General features: G+C 38.8%; 3 protein-coding genes across 3 annotated transcripts; 1 reads left to right on the plus strand and 2 right to left on the minus strand.

Moving 5' to 3' along the window:
* The first annotated feature begins 4,055 nt into the window (after positions 1 to 4,055).
* On the plus strand, positions 4,056 to 5,943 carry LOC135582461 (homeobox-leucine zipper protein HOX11-like). Its single transcript, XM_065141964.1, has 4 exons — positions 4,056 to 4,443; positions 4,817 to 5,097; positions 5,177 to 5,256; positions 5,353 to 5,943. Exons 1-4 carry the CDS (start codon positions 4,215 to 4,217, stop codon positions 5,621 to 5,623), a joined length of 861 nt encoding a protein of 286 aa, XP_064998036.1. The 5' UTR covers positions 4,056 to 4,214; the 3' UTR covers positions 5,624 to 5,943.
* Positions 5,944 to 8,314: 2,371 nt separating this feature from the next.
* Positions 8,315 to 11,352, minus strand: LOC135634325 (protein trichome birefringence-like). The gene is made up of 5 exons (XM_065144734.1): positions 9,855 to 11,352; positions 9,586 to 9,778; positions 9,300 to 9,493; positions 9,059 to 9,217; positions 8,315 to 8,962 (listed from the first exon to the last, which is right to left on the minus strand). Exons 1-5 carry the CDS (start codon positions 11,339 to 11,341, stop codon positions 8,626 to 8,628), a joined length of 2,370 nt encoding a protein of 789 aa, XP_065000806.1. The 5' UTR covers positions 11,342 to 11,352; the 3' UTR covers positions 8,315 to 8,625.
* An 8,911-nt stretch (positions 11,353 to 20,263) lies between these two features.
* On the minus strand, positions 20,264 to 20,751 carry LOC135632803 (uncharacterized). Its single transcript, XM_065141587.1, has one exon. It carries the CDS (start codon positions 20,658 to 20,660, stop codon positions 20,421 to 20,423), a length of 240 nt encoding a protein of 79 aa, XP_064997659.1. The 5' UTR covers positions 20,661 to 20,751; the 3' UTR covers positions 20,264 to 20,420.
* Between the last annotated feature and the right edge of the window lie 1,011 nt (positions 20,752 to 21,762).

Here is a 21,762-nt window from a genome sequence, read left to right on the forward strand (position 1 = left end):
ATCATTTAGTCTGGTTAAGAATATGAGAACCAAAGATTTATAAGTTTTTTAGGACTCTTTTATTTTTATAGATACCTTTTGGAACTCATATGCTTGAGCTTACGAGCCGCATCATTGGTCAACCGACTAAATGGTCCCTTATCATATATCGAAAAACTATCTATTAAAAATCGAGATTCTAAACATCATTTGATAATATTTTAATATTTTTAAATAAATTAATTGGTAAAAGATCTTGATTATTGGTTTCAAGATTGATTCCATATTGACCGCTTAAAAAAAATTGTATGAAACATATGTTTTACAACATCAATATTAGATTTTGTTGCGAGATTATTACGTTCACGAGCTTTTCATTGGTTTCCAAACTTTTATCCATTAAGAAATATGCTAAGATAAGCAAAAACATTTTTTTTTTAGGATAAAAACAGCTAGATTCACATGTAACAATCGAACCCATAAAACACCAAAAAAATATGTCTTGTAGACAATGGATAATTATGTATGTACTTAATTTCCATATATTGTCCCATAACATCGATCCTTTTCTACCTACGATGAGATGAGATGAAATGAAATAAATTTGAACGAAATTTCTAGAAACTTGTACTAGCTTTAATTCTAACCAAGCTACAGTACTTCCCGAGGAAAATAAGCGTCTTCCGAATCACCACGTTTACTTGCACAATCTTGCCCAAAATAGGATGTACGAGGTAACATAAATTGATCATATTTATATAGTCAACGAGGGTGAGCTTTGAATCGGCGATGGAGTCGTTGACTGAGTGTTTGAGGTCAACGTAGAAGCAATCGCTTCATCGAACGGGTTTCTGGTGTCGGACTCCTCTCTCCCGTCATCTTCCTCCCGCTTCTCCGCGTCAGCGCCGCCTCATCTTCACTGCAGCTGTTCCTCGTGCAGTTCAGCATCTCACTCTCAGACCTACTGCACGCCTCCTCTTCACCTTAGAGTAGAGATCATCGTTCTCATGGACCTCGGCATAAGGTTGCAGTTTGTCTCTCATCTTCACCCTAACCATGGACCTTCTTCTGGTAACTCCCCAACCTATAATCTTCGGCTTGTGATTCCTTCGAGTGCTAATTCTTTTCCTTGCTGCAAATCGTTGATTCTCGGTCGCATTACTGTTCTCCAAAGCATCACGATGGCAGAGAATTATTTGCCTCATACTAGTCTCCTCCAGAAAACTATACTCTTCAGTGTTCATGACTACCTTGCATGCTTCGGTCTCGTTAATGGAGACGTCAGGAAGAGCTTCCGCTGTCATCCACAAGTCATTTACGTCAGCAGCAGCGGTGGTGGTGACAGCGGTGGGATCATTTCTTGCCGTCTTGGGCTGGGAGTCATCTTGGGATACTCCGTGATTCATCTCTGCAGTATATTTGTATGTGCTTCTCTTCTTCAGTGGGATCTCTCTCTCTGCATCAGTCCAAGCCTGCCGCATATCTGCACCCACAAGACAAAATCCATTCACGAGAATGCTTAAATATCTCAACATTAATACAAAGGATATTAACTAACAAAACGATAACAATAATTTCAGCTAACAAAACCATTTCCAAGCCTTGCAAAATAGTTTACTTGAAAGATGAAAGATCGGAATCGATTAACAATGGGAATCGAAGTGGATCAACGGTTCTCCCCCTTGGACAGATAGACACGACCAATAACCAGAAGCTCATAAAATAGATCTCCGTCAACGCCATCGGTGTTACAGAAATCAACATTCTCATGCATGCCCCGTAAACTATGCTCTGCCTAACGATGGATAGGAAGGAGGATGAGATGAAGAACTCCATACCTCTATTTAGAGCTTTGCAGTAGAACTATTGGGCATTAACAAGAGAAGAAAAGAGTGCACAATGTTTAGAAGGAAGGCAAGGTTTGACTGATCATGAGAAAAGCTTTGATAGGGCAATATGGAAAGCAAAATGGGGTTAAGATGCATGCACTGTGATCAGCAGGAACTAGAAAGGGTGTAGTTGGAGAGAAGAATGCGGTTTATTTATGGGAGGCCTTTACTGATATTTATTGTGGAAGACATTTGAGATATAGAGGATATGAATCCCTCTGATGCAGTCAATATTCCGATATAGGTTGGGATGAGTGGAGAGAGAGTTGCACCTCAAAGATTGTGTCAACGTTCACCCTCTATAGTTAGTAGCTCCCTAACTATGAGCGATTAAGGATATATTTTCATGAAAGAAGAAAAATATTTGAAGAATATTTGCTGTTCTAATTGTGTGGCATATTTATTTGTTGATTGCTTGTCTTTTATGATGGCATGGCTATTACATGTCAAGCTTCAGTTAATAGCAAATATTCCCCATATCAACATGAATCTTCTTCTAGAAATTAATTTGGTCAAACTACTGATGTTTGTTCAAAGATAAAGTTCACAGTTGACCATATGGGTGTCTTTTTGTGTAACTTGGAATATTATTTTTATACGATAACATTGTTGGTCAAAGACATTATATTTTTATATTTTTGAAGCAAGTATATAGGATACATGCATCGGAGACAAACCAGATGCTAAATAGATGAATTCCTTTAGGAGCAACAACAACAAGACATTTATAATTAACGAAGTACACCATCTTGATCCAATAGAAAGGAAAAATAAACAATAATCCAGTAATCAAACCCAAATCAATCTACAAAATGACATGACACAAAAATCTAAACAAGTGTTGAGAACAAGCTAAAATTCTTGGAGGATTAAAAATAGGTGAAGCCATCAACTTTATGACCATCGAAGAAGGGTTACCAATAGATTGGTAAGGTTGGTATAAGTCGGGTGATATATATCGACTTGACTCATAATTTAACGAGTTTAAATCCTTCTGTTGAACAGTGATGTTTTGGGTTAATGTATTATTGGCCTGATTCAGAAGTTGATGAACAGTGGCGTGGTGAGGCAAAGCTCTGTCTACGTTCCGTACGCCTGATCTAAAGATCTGGCGTCCAGCAGCCAATGCCGGTTGCTCTGCAGACATAGACTGCAGCCCTATGAAAGACGACTGTGGAGAGAGACAGAGGGAGCTGGTGTCTCCTCCCGGTGATGGTTGAGCTCTGCGTCGTCCATGATTGCTCGGCGACCGTGCTATGATTGACCACACGAGGAGAGACAAGGTGAGAGAGCTGAGCAAGAGAGTCAGAGGTGTTTTAGGGAGCGTTCTTCAGGCCGTCTCACACGCACAGTGCGAACGTCCCATGAGATGCGACGCTTCTTAAATATCCTCCACCATGTCCGTTATACGACTTGGCTCGCAACAGTGGCCGATAAAATGAACATAACGGTATTTTAGTTTCCGTTGTACGATTGTAACGGAACTTCGATTCTACGTTGACGAGCTCGTGGACCCCGCTATCGCCGGTGACTGGTGGGGCCCAACATAACGTGCCGCTCACATCGCGAGTCGGATGAACCGCCCGAACCGTGATTCGATTGAGCGGTTCAACGAAATTACGCTTCGGATGATGTACCGAGTTACGAGCGTCGCTCACGGCTCGTCAGCTGCGCCATAAATTGGTGGCGCCCATTTATGTATCTGCCGCACCTCACGTGACCTCGTCACGGGCGGACCCTAATCGAATCGAACCCGTTAACGGTTCGATAGTTTCAGTTCTCAAAATCTGAAATAATCGGCAATTTAAAATAAATAAAATAAGCAAATTCGATTCCAAACCAAACTCAGAACCGAACCATTGAGAATCGATTTGGCTCCATTTCGAAATTCAACAACGGAGGTCAACGCTTGTTCTTACAGTGACAAGAACGAATATGTTTTAGTGCAAATATTTTCTCTCGAGAATTCATCTCATTTTAATCTTTTTTCGCAGCAATAGAAATTTTGGATTTGGCTTTCTGATGGAATCCTGGGCTGGACATGGTAAAGGGTGAAGGAAGATGGAGTCGCAACGATGGTCAATATGATTATGGTTTTCGGTTGTCAGACTGCTGTTATAACTGCTACCGCTGAAGCCGAAGCTGAAGCCGTTGTTGTTGTTTTCATGTTGCTGCGTTTCTGTGTCGTTCCCTTTCAGAGGATCACGTGTGTTTGCCTACCTCTGATTGTTGTCGGTCAAACGTGGTTTCGCCCACTGCGCTCGCTACCTTTTGTGTTCCCTTTGCCTCTCCTTTGGCCGCCTGCCGGGGTGGTGGTTGTTCTGCAAGCAGCGCTGGTGGAGCGAGATGGAGCAGGGGCTGGCGCTTGGGATGGGATTGGATGTTGGTCGCCGCGAAGAAGAAGAAGAAGAAGAAGAAGAAGCGGCGTCGGGGGACGAGGAGGAGGGTGGAAAGGAGGATGGGGAGGTAAGGAGGTCCCTGCAGCCAGCGCTGCCGCTTAAACTCCTCCCCCTCTTGCCTGTTCCCCGGCAGCCTTCTCCTCCCCTGCTCCGGTTCCCATCGTCGACTGCGACGAGTAAGAACCTAGACAATGAAAGTTGGGTTTTTGTTTCTTTTTCTTCCTGGGTTCCATATGGATTAAAGGATTTGGCGATGGAGACATAGTTTGATACACTAAATGTATTAATAATATCGGAGAAAACAAGATCTTTATGCCCTTGTAGGATTCTTATCCACTGGTGTTTGTTCCAAAAGAGGTGAAATGTATTTAGAGTTTTTTGCTAGAAAAAGGATTTTCTTACGTTAAGAATTCCGCTGAAGAGATAAAAATGCACATTTGGATGAAAGGAAGCTGTAAAAAAGTGTTCTTTACCCAATTTTAAGACCTTTTATCAGCAGTTGGATTGTGAAGGATTTCGCTCGAAAATTGAACTTTTATTGTTTTGTAGGGAATTTGGATGCCTCGACGCGAGGGTTCGATGTGCCATCCACAGAGGAGGCCGAGGAAGCGGCGGCGGTGTCTTCGTCGTCACCGAACAGCACCATCTCCTTTCGGATGGGCTTCTCCGCCCAGCGAAGCAGCGCTGAGAGGGGAGCGGCGGCGGAAAGGGGGTCGTCTATAGTGAGCGACGAAGAGGAGAACGGATTGGCGAAGAAGAAGCTCCGCCTCTCTAAGGAGCAATCTGCCTTCCTCGAGGAGAGCTTCAAGGAGCACAACACCCTCAATCCAGTAAAAGATCTGAGAACAACAAAAATTACAACTTTTGACGTCATGATTGAATATATATATATTGTATTATCTATTTCAGAAGCAGAAGCTTGCTCTGGCCAAGCAGCTCAACCTGCAGCCTCGACAAGTAGAAGTCTGGTTTCAGAACAGAAGAGCCAGGTACTCTTAGATCAACTCCATCTTTCTTTCCGTTAGCAGTCATGTTCCTTTTCTGATCCAGAAAAGCTCATCCTTCGTATCTCCATCTAATGGCAGGACGAAGCTGAAGCAAACAGAAGTGGACTGTGAGTACCTAAAGCGCTGCTGCCAGACGCTGACGGAGGAGAACCGCCGCCTCCAGAAGGAGGTGGCGGAGCTGAGGGCCCTCAAGACCACCCACCCTTTCCACATGCACCTCCCGGCCACCACCCTCTCCATGTGCCCCTCCTGCGAGCGCGTCGCTTCCACCGCTGCAGACCACCGGCCGAGCTCCTTCGCCGCCCTCTTCTCCAAGCCTACGCCTGCGGCACCTCGCCATCCTCCCTGACAACTTCCGGCCGCAACCGCCAGCAGCCACTGGCCATTCATGTACATAACATTGTTTTCGTGGCGTTTTGTTAGAGGGACAAGAAAAGATGTGCGTCAACATACTTTGCTGCTGCTAATGATATCCACTTCGTTTCTAGGTGGTATGAGTTGATCTGACAGGAGAGATTTAATTTCTCTTCAAGCAGTCATATAGATGATCAAGACATGAATTATTGATGTGAGAGATTAAGAGGTTTAGCAGCTCATATGTTCTATCTTCTTCGAGTTTCCACTTCCACGAGGAACAAAGAAGTGAAACCAGTCGTGTTCTTGTACCCATCAAAGATGGAACACACAACATGAGGTGGATGGATAAGGATTTGAGGATGGAGACAGATCTACTGGCTTCAGGTGGTGGGTGTGCTCTCCTTATCACAACCTCCAGACACAATCTTGGGATAAATGATTGATTGATATCAAGTGTCTGATGTAACAACTGAAGACTTTCTGTGAGTTGACCATTACACCTCCATCTCTTCTTGTTGTGTGTTCATTAAAGAGAATATTGAGCTATTTTATATATCCACAATGAAAGAAACTTAAATTGATTATCATATATGAGAATAATAAAATATAAGAAATAAATGCTTTTTTGAGTTAGCATATACTATCACATAAATTTGTGATTATAAGAAAAAAAAACCTTAAGAGTATTATTTTTCATAATACCCCATTAATATAAATTTTAAAAATATTTATCAATCGTAATGATTTCTATATGCTTTTCCATTTGGATCCCGAAAACAACAATATGATATGACCTCTGCAGCTTAAATGTAGGATCAAATCCCTGATTCAAACTGTTGAACATATTCATCACAAAATGTCTCTTTCATCATTATGGTCATGTAAATCATAGTTTATAATAGAGAAAGTTGTTCATGGTGTTATGCAAGTGGTGGCAAAGTCAAACAAAAAAAGTTTCTCTTGCTCTGATGCAATTCTTGCATCTTGAATTCACATAAACCAATCAATCACTGATGAAGTACTCCAATACATGCAGTATTTAATGATGAACTGAAGGCAATAAACTAAAGATCAATGGAGGTACCAAAAAAGAGTTGTGGGATGTGCAAAACAAGTAAAATAGACACTGACAAGGAACTTAATTTACTCACCTCAGATCTTCCAGGGTGGTTTCATCCATGAACACATCAGTGACAGAGTAATTACTTGATCATGATGCATGAAACAAAAACTCATCCACTGCTTCCAACAATAGACATAAAAGCTGTTGCTTTGATTTCACCATTCAATCTTTAATATGCATAAAAAAGAAACATTCTTCGATAGGATATCGTAATAACCGTATTTTCTGATGAATATGGGTTTGGTAATACAAATTAACTCTGTTTGGTGAAAAATGCCAACAAAAAACCAAATTTGCTAAGAGTCTAAAAGATAAAGAGTAATAAGCACAATACGAAAAATATAAGGATCTAACAATGAAGATCTAACTTCTTATAGCGATAAGAATCAAAATTCCTAATTGTGACAGCTTTTGCTACAAGCAAATGCAAATTTCAGAAGAAAGAACATTTGGACAAGCCAGATTTCTTGTACTGCCACATTGTAATGCTAGTTCTTTTACCATGACGCAAACCGGTACCTAGGTTAAATATGCATCACAGCTTTATAGTGAAGATTCAGGTTAAATCTCCATCCAAAGTTTAGTTAAAGAAAAGAAATCTAAGACTAAGTGGTCTGTTCTAATCTTATTAACAACAAGACCTGTGACCATAGTATTAATAAGACAATTGCATAGTCAGCCTTCTACACAGTTATTAAAAACACAAATGAGAAATAACTATAGGAAAAAAAGAAAAAAAATTAAGATAGAGAAAAAGTATATTGTGTAGTAAGTAACCTGCGACACATTATGCAAAACTCTAGCAATCCAAATACCTGCAACATAACTACAATATAAAGAAAAGCACATTCATTTGCAGTAGAAGTGACATCTTAGGGAAAACTCTGGCAATTCAAGATTGCCATATCATGTAACACTTACATGTAAAGATTCAACTAGATTGTTACCCTAAAGTTTACCTTGACGAGTCTCTCAAAGCATATCAGAAAATGACATAAAAAATAACAAATATAGAATATCCTACAACAGAAATTATAATGCTATTCCCGGTTACATCTTACAGAAAAAATCAGCAGTTCAAGAATCTTACATCATACCGACTTAATTAAAGTTGGTCTAAGTTACAAGTATTAGCTTATCACACCATGCGATAGTAACATGAATCTCCAAGTAATTAGTTCGATACCACAATACTGCCAAGAGTGAGACCACCATGATGCATTGAAGTCGTTCAAGCTATCTCCCATGTATCTAGAGTTGATTAGCAGCGAAAGATCAGTAATCCTTCAAAGATGTCTCGGGATGAAAAAATTCAGTGAACTCACATCTATCAGCATGTATATTTGATATGTCAATGTCAAAAAAGGAAGAGACAGCTATGACAACCGGGAAGAATAAGCTCAAGAGGTAGTAAATGATTTTTCTTTTTGGAAGAAACATGTAGTAGAATGATAGGTAATGCACAAGTCTTGAAAGACATGATCGTGAGCAACATAAATGGACTCATCATTATTAATAAAAGGATGTAAAAGGAAAAATAAAGAATCAAGTAAAACACTGTTTTATAACAGAGATATGTAATTCTTTATTTCTAAATAAACACATAAGATTAACATTGTACGTCAACATGCCTAAAGCTGCCAGAAAAAGAATTTTGTAGACGTGAGGAAGAACTCACTAATACAGCTTGCTTTCCCTCTCTTGTTGCATAAAATAAATTATACTGAATGCTTTCTTCTTCCAGAAATTTGTATTTTTCCCTCTGTAAGTACTCACATTGACAGTTTGATCCACTCATTGATTTACTTATTTACCTCATATGAAATTAATATACAACACCACTTTATTATCCCCAGGTTGTTTAATTTTGGTTACAGCAATTGATGCTGTTTGATGATAAGCTGTGCATATAGTAGCTCATTCCATGAATCGGGCACTCCAGGGAGGCACCAATGACTGCAATCTTGATATCTTTCAGGAGATCTCCTCTCTTCCTCAGTCAAGTGCTGCTTCCGGTAGATGGAAGGGTGGGCATCTTTCCTGTAGTCAGTCATTCTTGTAATGTTTAAATAGGAGGCAGGAGTTTTCATTCCCTTGATCACTGATTCCAAAACAGTCATCTTTGATGGATATGATGAGAGATACGTCTCATTCTTGATGGGTTCAGTCTCTTTGTCACATTGCCCACCTGAATTCCATTGCCCACCACTGAACAGAAAACAGAATCAAGTGTGAGCAAGCTGAAAGAAAATGAAGCATTTGATGGTAAAACTTATGATTGAGTTAACAAATTGACTAGAGCACCTGAAATGTGAGGCAGAATAGCCCCTGAAAAAAACTAGGGATTTCTTGGGATTGACATTTGTATCCACCCATTTTGACCAAGTATCGAGAGCTTTATGAAATGCTTCGACGACATTCAATTCACTGTATATATGGTTGCCTTCTTGATAGTAGTCCTTCCTGTTTGGAAATATCTTACTTGGGTTAACCTTGGAAAATCATGCAAAACAGTACAAGATTTGATTGTCTAACTCTTGATTACCCTTTTGAGGTCTTCTCATGAGTCCACCAATGCCCTGTGTTGAAGATAATAACATCTGCATCTTTGTACTTGGAAGATGATCTCTCAATTATGTCAAGCCTAAGCGTCTCCTTTTTCTTGCCGTTGCTTACAGGCATCTCCCACTCCTGAACAAGAAATGGCGAGCGGAAGAACTCCACGGAACAATTGAAATCCTAAACAGACAAATAGTAGCAGCTACTGTAATCCTTGAGATGATATGAGAAACAACAGGATGACAAATTGGGAACAGAAACAAACCACAAACCTTGAACACGAAAGAATAAGAACCCTCTGTTCTGAATTCATGCCTGCCAGAGGCCTCGAAAACCTTCTTTTTGTCTTTGACAGAGTTTCTTAAGATGCAAACCAAAGAGTCCCACATGTTTCTGTTCAGTGAATCACCAACAAATACCAGTCGTTTTCCTCTCAATCTCTCCAACATATCAGTTGCATTCAACCTAAACACACAGATATGAAGTTTAACACATAAAAGAACCAAACACATCGAACTTTCAGATTTCTAACGTTTATCACCTTGGAATGTTGCAGCCATTAGGCTGCCACCGGAGTTTCTGATAAGACCGATCGGGCCGGCCATTGCGGTAGCAATCAAAAGGTTCATCGATGTGAGGGCAGGAGCCCTCGGGATAGAGTGGATATGAATCATCCTTCACCCACCTTCCTTGGAAAATATCACAACCTTTCATAGCACCGATCCAATCCACCTGTCTCTTTCCTTCATCCCTAGCTGATGCTGCGGTCGGACCATTTCCTTTCACGAGCGAAGATGATAAACTTGGAGCCCCTTTCTCCTCACTCTTTGCCGTAGTAGTTCCGGTACTCTTTGTAATCGAGGGAACCCCACTGCTGGATTGGTTCTTTGCAGCAGCCCCAGACTTAGGAGTCGCTGTTGAATTAAGAACTTGATTTACCTTTGAAGCGACTCCTTTATCTATCTGATTCTTCGATGGTAAATCTCCATTTCCCGCAGAACCAACTGCAGTTGTGGTCTCATTCTTCTTTGGAGGAGCTCCGGTTACTGTCAGGTTCTTAGCTGCCAAGACTGCATCTTTCTTGGAATCGTCTCTGTCTCCAACCTTAGTCTGGTTCTTCGTTGGCAAATCTCTTGTTTTTGTAGGATCAACTACGGATTTAGTCTCGTTCTTTGAAGGTATTCCATTCGCTGTCTGGTTCTTTGCTACCAAGACTGTGGCTTTCGCAGAACCAATCCCATCCCTTCCCTGATCACTCGTCGGAACCCCATTTCCGCCCTCCATCGAGTGATTCTTCGTCGAATCTCCACCTCCCTGCAGCCCGATTGCAGTGGGTGAATGATTTGTCTCCGCAATTCCATTTCCCTGAGACCCAATTCCACTTCCTGTCTGATTCTTCGCCAGCAAAACCCCACCTTTCTCCACACCGACGCCCTCTGCCGTCAAATTACCCGCCAAGATCCCGCCTTTCTCAGCTCCACCGCCGTCGGCCGGCAGATCCTCCGGCAAAGGCGCCGCATTCTCCGGTGATGGCGATGAAGAGGAATTGGGAAAGATGTAAGAGAAAAGGGAAGATATTTGAGATCTGTAGGGAGCGGTGGAGACGGAAGCGGACGTGAAGAGGTTGTTGAACCAAGGGGAGGTCTTCTCCGGAGGGCAAAACGCCAAATAAGCGGTGAAGGCAACGAACACGAAGGCAAAGCCATAAAGGAAGACCTTCGTCCTCCTCTTCCTGAGAAGGGAGAAGAGGGCCGTTAGATCGGAGACAACGGCGGAGCTCTTCGGAGGCTTTGAGGCTTCCTTCATGGCGCAGAGTGAGAGAGGAAGGGAACACAAAACAAGAAGAAAAATGGGTTCTTTAATGGCTTTCAGGCATCTCTGGCTGCAGGCAACGGAGAGAGGTGAAGAGCGAAGGGAGATGGCAGTGGAAGCCTTGAGGCTCCGTTGCTGTGAGGGAGTGCGGTGAGAGACCGGAGCAGACCAATAAGTGGACTGGTGTTTGCGGCCACCGAAGAACGGGAACTGCATTCCGAGACTGGTCTTCCAGTTCCAAATTATTATTTTTTTGCCATTATCTTTTCTTTATCTTATAATTGGAAGGATGGGATGAAATAGCTGTTTCAATTTAAAATCCTAATATTTTTTGGAAATCGAAAAAAGGGTAAAATTAAATCTAAAATTTCAAAATATCTATGATAATTTTTAACCTATTTTTATTAAATTCTCTTTTTTTTTCACTTTGATTTGCTTGTTTCTTGGACTGATCTGATTCTTTTTAATCACAATACTGTCTTCTATCTTAAATTATTTTATTCTCATCAATTACAATAGCCTCCTAAATTAATATTATATATATATATATATATGATATAGAAAATAATAAAAATGATTTATGGGATTTTATGAAAACTAATACGTTTAATTGCTTAATAATAATAACTAAAATATTATGAATGTCATAAAATCATCTTTAAAAGATGATAATAAATCTAATATATATTTCTAAAAAAACCACAAAAAAATATAAGAAATACTAATTTTTGGCTTTCATTAAACGAACTTTATCATTATTCCATATTCATAATTCTAATTTTTAATCTAATTAACGGAGAATTCTTTGGATCCTTAATTATTAAGTTAATCGAACAAGATTTATTTTTATTCAGATAAATCCATATTATGATGAATTCGTGATAGAGATATAAAACATATGTACATGTATGCCTTTTCTCCATCAAAATACCCACAAATCGTAAAAAAATAAGAAGAGGGAATTAATGACTTTAAGAACATCGCTTTAGTTGATCATCTAAAGGTACAAAATTAACATTGAGATACCTAATCGTGAGAATGGCAATTGAGATCATGTGAGTGAGTTCTTCTTCTTGATTGTAGTTGGAAAGCAATTCCCGTGTGGGGCCTGCCATTTAATAAAGTAGGGAACCGAATTGAAGCCTCAGAGATCCGATGCCATGGTGGGTGATCTATATATCTTCTTGGAGTGACGGGAAGAGGCAACCAAGTATGGTGGTAAAGGTTGGTGGACGAGGAAGAAGAAGTGGCGGTCATTGACACGAGGAAGAAGTGGTGGTGGCGGCGGGGGCACTCGACTTTGTGTCGATACATGTCTTTTCATGGTAGATTGTGATTGGTTTGAGTTAGAAATCTTATGTTCATTTCCTTTTCAAGGTTGAGACTTCATGAGTCAAAAAAAAAAAAAAAGCATGATTCACGTCGTAAATTATCAATTTACGTCGATCAAGTTAAAAAGTCAATCATCTCATCGATTATAATTTTGATATGAACTCCGTCAAAAAAATAACTCGGGTACATGATTTTTCATATAATGTATAATTAATTACAAAAAAAATTATCCGAATCTAATTTTTAAGATTAAACTCACTTGAGGGAATCTTATAATGGATATAAGAGAATATTTAAATTGACTCGTAAGGGATCTAAATATTTCAAGTCATATGAATTCTATATCTATTGAGTTAATACGTATGATATATATCATATTGATTCAAATCTTGGCATGAATTCGAAGATACGATTTCTTACCTAAAATGTGTCGGAGAGTCTTACTCTAAAGCGTAGTCGGTGGTTAATTAATCCAACCTTTAAGTAGACTCGCATAGCATAAAGATATGTGAACCACTTCATGATTGGGTCTATTAATTAGTGGGGTCGAACCAAACAATTAATGGGTTATGGTGCGTTGTTGCACCACTAAAGACCAATTTATGTGGGACTCGAAGTGTCGGCGCGAATGTGCTTGTAGCATTGTAAGCCACATATGTACCAAAGATGAACATCGAATTCAATATCATCTAACTAAAGTTAAGGAGCTATCATTGTGATCTACGAAGATAAAAAGGAGGGTTGCTTAAGCCACTCCACTTTATTCGGGATGTGTTCCATTGCACTTGAAAGAATGACTAATCAAATTAGATCCAACTCATATAACACACACCTACCCAACTTTTCTTTTTTGAAGGTTGCAATGCCCTCTACTTAGCTTTCTTTAGCTTTGCTTGGTCTTACGATTCATGGAAGTGGGTATAAGAGTTGATTAATATCACCATGCGGGAGATCGTGGCTCTACTTAGATTGTTTGTTTTGATGCTATAAACATTGGTTATTAAGTGTATGATACTTTCCACAAATCTTCGATATGTATTACTAATTATTATATATATCACTAGTCAAAGGATTAAAAGTTCAAGAGTTAGTTAGTTAATCTAGTTGTTTCTCATTTGTAAAAATAAATAAATTAATACCACTTAATAATAGTTTTAAATTAGAAAATGAATGATAGGTGTTATTTCTCGATTTGATTTAAACTTGACTCCCTCTACAAGAGTTAATCTAGTTGGGTGCTCTTAATTACGATATATGCTCGAGATATTAGAAGATGAGTATTTCTAACATCGATAAAAATAATAAATTAAATCGGAAAGTCTAATCCTTCCAAAACTATAATTTTTATTTTTAAATCAATTACGATATTTCATTATTTATCGTCTCGCTATAACCTATCCCCAATGTAATATGATAACAACCCAAACCCCACTCCTAATGCAATTAGAATAACTCTCTAATGCCTAAATTTTAATTTACCTTATTAAATTTGATCAAATTATCAATCAATACAAAATCTCCAAAGTACTCCAAATTTAAAATTCAGATATAGCAACTCTTTCACGAAATTTGTCATACACTACACATAATTGTTTGAATCCTTAAAAAGTTGATTGGATTTCTAATCCAGCTTACCATTTCGTCACTTTTAAATGCGTCATTCAAAATCGTGTTTATTTATACGTAATAGGCATCAAAAGAAAATTTAGAAAATTGGAAATATAAAAGAACAAAGAATAATGTACGAACGTAGTGTGGCATCCAAAAAGTAGGAACCCACACCTCCCATCTCATGATAACCTAATCACCATTGGAATATAGTGATGGGTGGGCGAACATTCTTTAATGCGTCGGGCAATTTTATAGGGATGTGGAGGTCGTCGTCATTTGGATGATACACACAAACTGATCGACTTCTTCTTCTTCTTTTTTTTTTTTTTTGAAGATTTTATATTAACACAATTTATTTAAAGGTAAGATTCTTGCATGTCGGAGAAGGTGATTATGAAATCTCTTTAGGCTAATTATGGATTATCACACGTAATTTGTTCCTTTAGCGTTTCGATCCTTATATATTTTAAAATTATGTTAACTACAAAGGTGATATACCTAATATATTTATCCTAACGTCATCAATTTTACTAACGAAAATATAAAAATAAAAGATAAAAATATAATTTTAATATTTCAATTAGTGATGACAGATGACGATATTGTTGGTGACCGTGGGTGATTGTTGTGGATGAGAAGAGTGATGGTGAGAGATGAAGGCTTATATATATCTGTGTTGATACTGACTTAATTGTCAAGCGATAAAAGGACCGTCGATGTAGATGTCGGATATTCCTTTTGCTGCTCGACAACTGTGTTGATATAAATGCAAATGTAGAATGGCGAAAGGGTGAATCGACAATTGTATTGACGATGACATACTTAGCGTCAAATTTTGAGACCCACGTTTTTCTATCGTTGCCAAATACATTCGCTAGAAGCTCGACAATTGCTCACCAACCAGCCTTTCAAAGCTTTCCTTCCTAATTGATAACAACCATAGTGAATAGAAATTCTCATTCGATGCCCCACATCTCTCTTTTTTCATACTCATGCCAAAACTGATGCGATAACGGGGGGAGCGATAGGAGCTCCGGTAACCCTAGCTTTAGGTCGAGTAATCTGCCCAATGGGTCAACAGCGAGACAACCGCCATCTTCGCCATAGACGCCATAATGGCCACCACAATCTGTGTCGATATCGATGTAGTTATCGAGTGATATCACTCAACATTTATGTCAACATTGATGCAGATGTCAAGTGGCTCTTTCACCACTCGACAATTACATCGATGCTGACGCAAATGTAGAGTCTTGAAAGAGCTACTCAATAACTATGTCGGCATCAACATAGATGCAGAGTGATATCATCTCTTGCTATCACTCTTCTTATATACAACTACATTCGATATTGTCGTCCGCTATCACCCATTAGTAAAACCACTAACGTTATGGTAAATGAATATATATGTCTTACTTTCATAATTACAGGGATATCAATATAATTTTTTAAAATATAAAAATAAAGATATTAAAAATAACTAACTACAAGAGACATAATAAAGTGTCTGTCATGTCTCAAGAAACACAAAAGCCACTACAGTTTAGATTAAAGTCTTCCTCCTCTAATATATCATTTGTTATGAAATAAATATTAACTATAAAAATTAATTATTATAATAAAAATTATTTTCTTTATAATATCATATTAACATGATATGCTTAATACATACATCATCATTTGACTTCGTGTATCAAGTTTTGATTGACTAGTACTATAGCACTATATTAAATTAATCAGATCGAGTGAATCAACTTACTATATCAGAGTCCAATCAATACTAAGACACTCCGTCGATGAGAGGTTTCATCGGCCTACTCGAGTTGTGCAGAAGATAGAGATGAATAAAAATGAGAGGTAGTGCGTAAGTCTGAAAGTTGGTCGGTAGAGAAGACGATGAAGTGGGCAAATAAGCACCGGTGTTCGGGGAGATGAAGGTGGAGAGGTCAGTGGTTCGTTTGGGATCGGTCATTATTGAGAATGGGCACAGTTGAAGTGTTGGTGGCGAGTCTTCCTCTGGAGCCATTTGTCCCAACCTCACTTTTTGCTCTCTCTCTCTCTCTCTCTCTCGTTCGAATACAGTGATAGTGCTGGATGTGACTTCCGTTCACTACGTTATGCTTTTCTTTTCTTTTTTAGGGGTTTGTCCATTACAATGGAGGAAGTTTTTTCTTATGTGATATTGTTATGAATATAAAATAATAATAAATTATTATTATTAAGTTGTTAGAATCAATTCATGCTTATATATATATATATACATATATATATACACATATATATAAATATACATATATATATATGTATATATATGTATATATATATTACAAAATGATAGGTGATAAAAGCCGGATTCAAATCTAAAATTTTACGAAAAAGCATCAAAGTTTGCTAATTAGCAGCACTTTCAAAAAATTCTAATGGTCGGTTGGTTAAAAATATAGTGTTAGAGGTGTTAATTTGATACTTAAAGATGAACTTGTAGTGCATCTTGATGACACCTTTACTACTTTCATTAATCGATCTCGAATAAAACCTTTTATCTTTTTTTAGTGGCTTTATTTGTTCTTCATGGTGGTCTATTCACGGTCTCGTTTTATTGCCATGATGACTAAGTGCTCCGTAGCACTTCGAGCATACAAATCACCCTTTCTTATTTTTGCTATTATTAAGTGTGTTTCGCTATATTGGATAATGCAATGCTTAATGTAGATGCAAAGTATCAGTGATTCACAATGACTTTAAAGTGTTCACTTCCTTTTCTGAATTAAGTTGTTTTTTAATGGAAAGAATAATTACTATATATATATATATATATATAACCTATTTAACTACACTTCATCACATTCAATGTCCTGTTGCTTTCCACCTGTTCCAAACAAGCAAACAATTCCTTCTGTAGAGAGAAAGAGAGTGACAAACAAACAAACACCTTCCTTCGAATCTTATCCTAACATTAAAGAGAGAGAGATAGAGAGAGAGAGAGAGAGAGAGAGAGAGAGAGAGATTGCCTTGAAGCTTATCCTAATATTGCCATTGCTAATGATCTTTGCTTGGTACTAACTTTACTAGCAGATCAGCCACAAAGAGACAACATTGATCAAGCCTGCAGAATCAAACAAGCACAGGTAGACAGCAGAAATGACCAACTTCCTTGTACATTACGTTTTATGGTTCACCAAACACAAGCTTCTCATCAGTATTATGTTCCCTTCTGAGACGGGAATGAGGCCATTGAGAACTGAGATTTTTTGGCTTTCCTCACGCTTGCTTTATTCACAGTTTCCCATGCTACATGCCATCGTAGTAGAATACATATTACTGACGAAACTGCATTGATGGCTTGCAGGGAAGGCAGGAGGAGGAGGCGTGGGGAACATCTGAATCTTTAGAGGACATCTTACTTGTGGGGGTTCATGTGGATGAAAAGTGATCGAGTAAAGAAGAAGCAACGGAGAACATGTCTTCAGATCATGCAACACATGATCGAGCTCAAGCCTCTTTACAGCACACCATCTTTTCTCTCCCCGAGAACTTCGCATTGACCACGATCATGTGGAATCATTATGTCAATCATGTTGATCATCTCATCGAGTCAACTTCAGCACAATCCATTCTTGCACTTGTACCGAAACTTACACTACCCCGACTTGGCTTTTCTGTGTGCAGCTACGCACCACCAAGGAAAGCAGTGGCAGTACTCCATCACTCAGACGCTTGCTTGAGAGGGTGACCAAGAGGGAGGAGGGCTCACATGGTGAAAGGTAACCCAAGTGCGGTTAAAGTGCTACCATGGAGCTTTCCGCCACCGACAGGCATCTCAAATCTATTTGGGCCCATTTACTGTGGAAGACCGGACGATGATGGATGGCACATGACCGTGACCTCCTTTTTATCTTCGAGTTCCTCTTGGAATCAGTGGATGGCGATGGAATACACAGCACCCCTCACACTCGACGCCCAAAACTGGCTGTTGACACTGCGAGGAGCCACTTCAGGTGCTGTTGAAGTGCAAGTGGAAACTGCATCGAATTAAGAGTGAATCGAGAGTTCCTGTGGACAGTGATGACAGGGAGCCATCTGATGTAGAACGAACAGCAACAACCACTATCTTACATCGGTTGATGTAGCTGCGACTTCTCCTCTTCCTTTGTCACGGAATAGAACGATGATGCCAAATTAGATAACTCCACATGAAGATACCAAAAACGAATGAACACTGACAAATCACAAGGATGATTGACTTTTAGGCTTGTTTTTATTGGGTTATGTAATATACTTAAGGCAGGATTCATTGTGGGTGTGTGTGCACAAGTGAACTGCCTTTGACAAGATAGACTTGGGATTCATTGTGGAGGCCAAATGATGGTTGATGGGATCAATCTTACCTACCAATGTTGGTTAGCTGTCATTCCCATCTAGTTTGTGGCTAAACCTACCTTTCTTTCAATTTCTAATGTATTTGATGTTGGTGATCAACATGTTTGGTTAGCTGTCATTCTCATCTTGTTTGTGGCTAACCCTTTCAATTTCTAATATATTTATTTGATGTTGTTGATTAGTATGTGTGGTTATCGATGTGCCGACATTATACATCTTATTATTTTGTAACAATTAGTAAAAGCTCAATTCATGAGTTGATATGAGAGGATATATAAGAATGTTGGACACATTTAGATCATCCAAAAAAGATTACAAATAGAAGAATGGAAGACAAGGCCACCCCAACTCAACCATTAGGCCGTCGTTGAGATGCAGCCCATATCTAATCTCTTCTCATCATAACTCCATTTACGGATTCAACTCATATGATCGTTATTTATGTGATCACAAGATTAAAATAATCACATATTGGCTGCACATATGACACAAAATAATTAATAATACAAGTACAAAAGTAAAATACAAGTAAAGCATTCATGAAAGCTATTATCTACTCTATGCAAAAGCAAGAATATGTACAAATTGAATTGTGATGATCTTAGGATTATAAAGACACGAGAGAGTAGGATACATTATTAGAGGTCCTAATGGAAGCCATTTAACTTGTGTTTGTTGGTAGCAAAACATAATTTATACTGAGATATAGGGATTATGATATGAATGGCCACCGACATCTTATTCGATATTGAATGCAGTCGTCGTGTGGAGATAAGATTATCCAGAACAGATTACTCATGTAATTATTTTGGGGATTTTCTAATTTTATAGAGTGGTGTAAAATATTAGCAAACATAATACTTAGAAGCTACCAAGGTGGCATATGATTAGACGGATCTTTGGGATAGTATCTAAAGTTGATTCATCGTCTTGTTTCATAATAATATCATACGAGCATTTGTTGAGACTTTTAATCACAAAGAACCACTTTAAACCATTCGTCATGCAATCATTCAATGCTTGTGAAATTTATATTTGTAATTTGCATCACAAATGAAATGTTTATTTGTTGGATCTCGAATTACATATTTTTTTTACTTATTTTTTTTAATTTTTAAGAGACTATTAGAGATTTCGAAAAGATCGACCCTAGATGAATATTAGCAACAAATAGCGCTAGAACTTTATCTATACACATGTTTCATGTTCTTCTCATGTCATCTAACTTTATGCATATATGTCAATGAAATGTGTCCCATTTTTATATGTCACTATTTTGACTGAGCCACCATTCATTATCTTGCTGTTGACATAGTGAACGTATGCATATTACTTTACCAACACATGCATATCACATGTTTCATATATATATATATATATATATATATATATATATATATATATATATATATAATATGCATGTCACTGGTAGGGCAGACCTACCATTATTTATCTGGTGATACGGTGGACAGATGCCATCTCAAAGCAAATGACATGAGCACAAACACATCTTACACCATTCTCCTTGGTCACACTAGGATTTCGATAATATACATTTGTAGGTTTAGTATGCGTTCTAAACTCGAATATTTGTAGTCGCACTTGAGTTATGATGAAAGAAAGCCATGAATATTTGATAATGTCCACCATTGCTTATGGGAACCGATCTTGATCGCAAACAATCACTTGTAGAAGGAAGATGAATTAGCTGCCATTTTTGGATGCCATTTTCTCTACCTCATTCCATTTCAATTCTGCTTCATGTTTTGTGCTGCCAGCTAGTCTACTATTGTTATCATGACGAGTGATACGAGGTTTATGTAACCCCAGATCGAAGTTGTTATCATTAACTGCAACTTAATGCATCGAGCAAATTCGCGCATACAAAGAATCAGAGAAAGAACTGCAAGAATGGACTAATTAGGCTTCTGCAACCCATCGACGCTTCGCCACGGAAGAGGAAGATGACTGACTACTGGTCCTTGAGATCCGATGGCCGAGGTGACGGCTCGCCGTCGGAAGGCAGGTCGGAGAGCAAAGCAAGCATGTGGCGGAGGCTCGCGGACCTCGCCGTGCGGAAGCTGAAGGATCTCGTCTTGGTGGAGGAGAAGACGTCGGAAGAGTTGGAGAGGATGAAGTAGATGAGAGCTTGGACTAGAACGAACAGGCTCATCTTCAGCAACTCATCGCTCAAGGCTTCGAAGGCCATCATCCCCTCGCTCTGACTGTACCACGGAGATGTCGATAGGAGAGGAGAAGAAAGTGTCGGAGTTTAAAGGTGATGCGAGCTGTGAGCCATTATCAGGAAGAGATGCATCCTTATATAATGGTACATGATGGTCTTCTGCAGCTGCCTGTTTGACTGTCATCATCGTCCAAGGAACCTTCCGAACTACTTCAAAGAGATAAGAAGGCTATGGTCATCAAACAGCGGTCAAATGCTTAGTGCTAGATCTTCATCAAGGAAAAGAGGGCAACTGGGTGATCAGGTAACCAACCAAGTCTTTGGCAGGCACGTATTTGACTATTTAGCTAGTCAAAAAAAGGTGTGGGAGTTGAATCTGAGAAGCGATGGCTTCAAACGGTGATCGTACAACTCGGACTCGTTCGTTGGCGACTTCGGGGCTTGGTGTTGCCACCGACGTGCGGCGAACGCCTTTGACGGCAAAAAGGGACGAGTTCTAATCCTCACCGGCAGTCGCGTGACGTTGCACCGTCAAAAGCACGAGGAAAACAGGATCCGACTATTATATTGTTTTTTGATTAGCCGACTTATATTTGGGATTTGTTGTCAGACGACTCAAAAGGAAGGTGTCAATCAAATGTGTTTTTGTACATACAATATTATTATACAATCGAAGGCTCAGTAGTAGTAGTAGTAGTACTGGGGATTTGAACATTTGCCTATTTATTTATTTAAAGGAGTAGAAATATGATTAAAAGTCTAATGGGTTTATAATTGGCAAGTGGATAGGGAGGGATATTTAAGATTAATCATTTATGGTTGTGAAGTTTGGTGTTGTTTCTACAGGTCTAAAAGGAACCAAAACCTGGTGGTAATAATGCTACAAAAGCATATTAGAGAATTGTTTGTCGAGGTGAGCTGTGCGCCTTCATCAAACCAAGCCAAGCCAAGCCCAAAGGTGCCAATCACAAAATAGGAAAGTTTCATTGGCAATATATATATATATATATATATATATTCTACAAGGAATAAGCCGCACTAGAGAAGAATAGGTGAGGCATTGAGCATGAATATTGAAAGGGGCAACGCACAACATTTTTAGGACAGTAGGAGAGATGAGATGATCAGT

The sequence above is a fragment of the Musa acuminata genome, chromosome BXJ3-3, assembly GCF_036884655.1.
Source record: "Musa acuminata AAA Group cultivar baxijiao chromosome BXJ3-3, Cavendish_Baxijiao_AAA, whole genome shotgun sequence".
NCBI classification, from domain to species: Eukaryota; Viridiplantae; Streptophyta; class Magnoliopsida; order Zingiberales; family Musaceae; genus Musa; species Musa acuminata.

Excerpts from the sequence above, each read along its gene's own strand:
- LOC135582461 (XM_065141964.1), top strand. The coding sequence starts at position 4,215 with ATGGAGCAGGGGCTGGCGCTTGGGATGGGATTGGATGTTGGTCGCCGC. Across the intron at positions 4,444-4,816 it reads CCCATCGTCGACTGCGACGA|GGAATTTGGATGCCTCGACG; the intron begins GTAAGAACCTAG and ends ATTGTTTTGTAG. Across the intron at positions 5,257-5,352 it reads TTTCAGAACAGAAGAGCCAG|GACGAAGCTGAAGCAAACAG; the intron begins GTACTCTTAGAT and ends ATCTAATGGCAG.
- LOC135634325 (XM_065144734.1), bottom strand. The coding sequence starts at position 11,341 with ATGCAGTTCCCGTTCTTCGGTGGCCGCAAACACCAGTCCACTTATTGG. Across the intron at positions 9,779-9,854 it reads AATGGCTGCAACATTCCAAG|GTTGAATGCAACTGATATGT; the intron begins GTGATAAACGTT and ends CTGTGTGTTTAG. Across the intron at positions 9,218-9,299 it reads CATGAGAAGACCTCAAAAGG|GAAGGACTACTATCAAGAAG; the intron begins GTAATCAAGAGT and ends ATTTCCAAACAG.
- LOC135632803 (XM_065141587.1), bottom strand. The coding sequence starts at position 20,660 with ATGATGGCCTTCGAAGCCTTGAGCGATGAGTTGCTGAAGATGAGCCTG.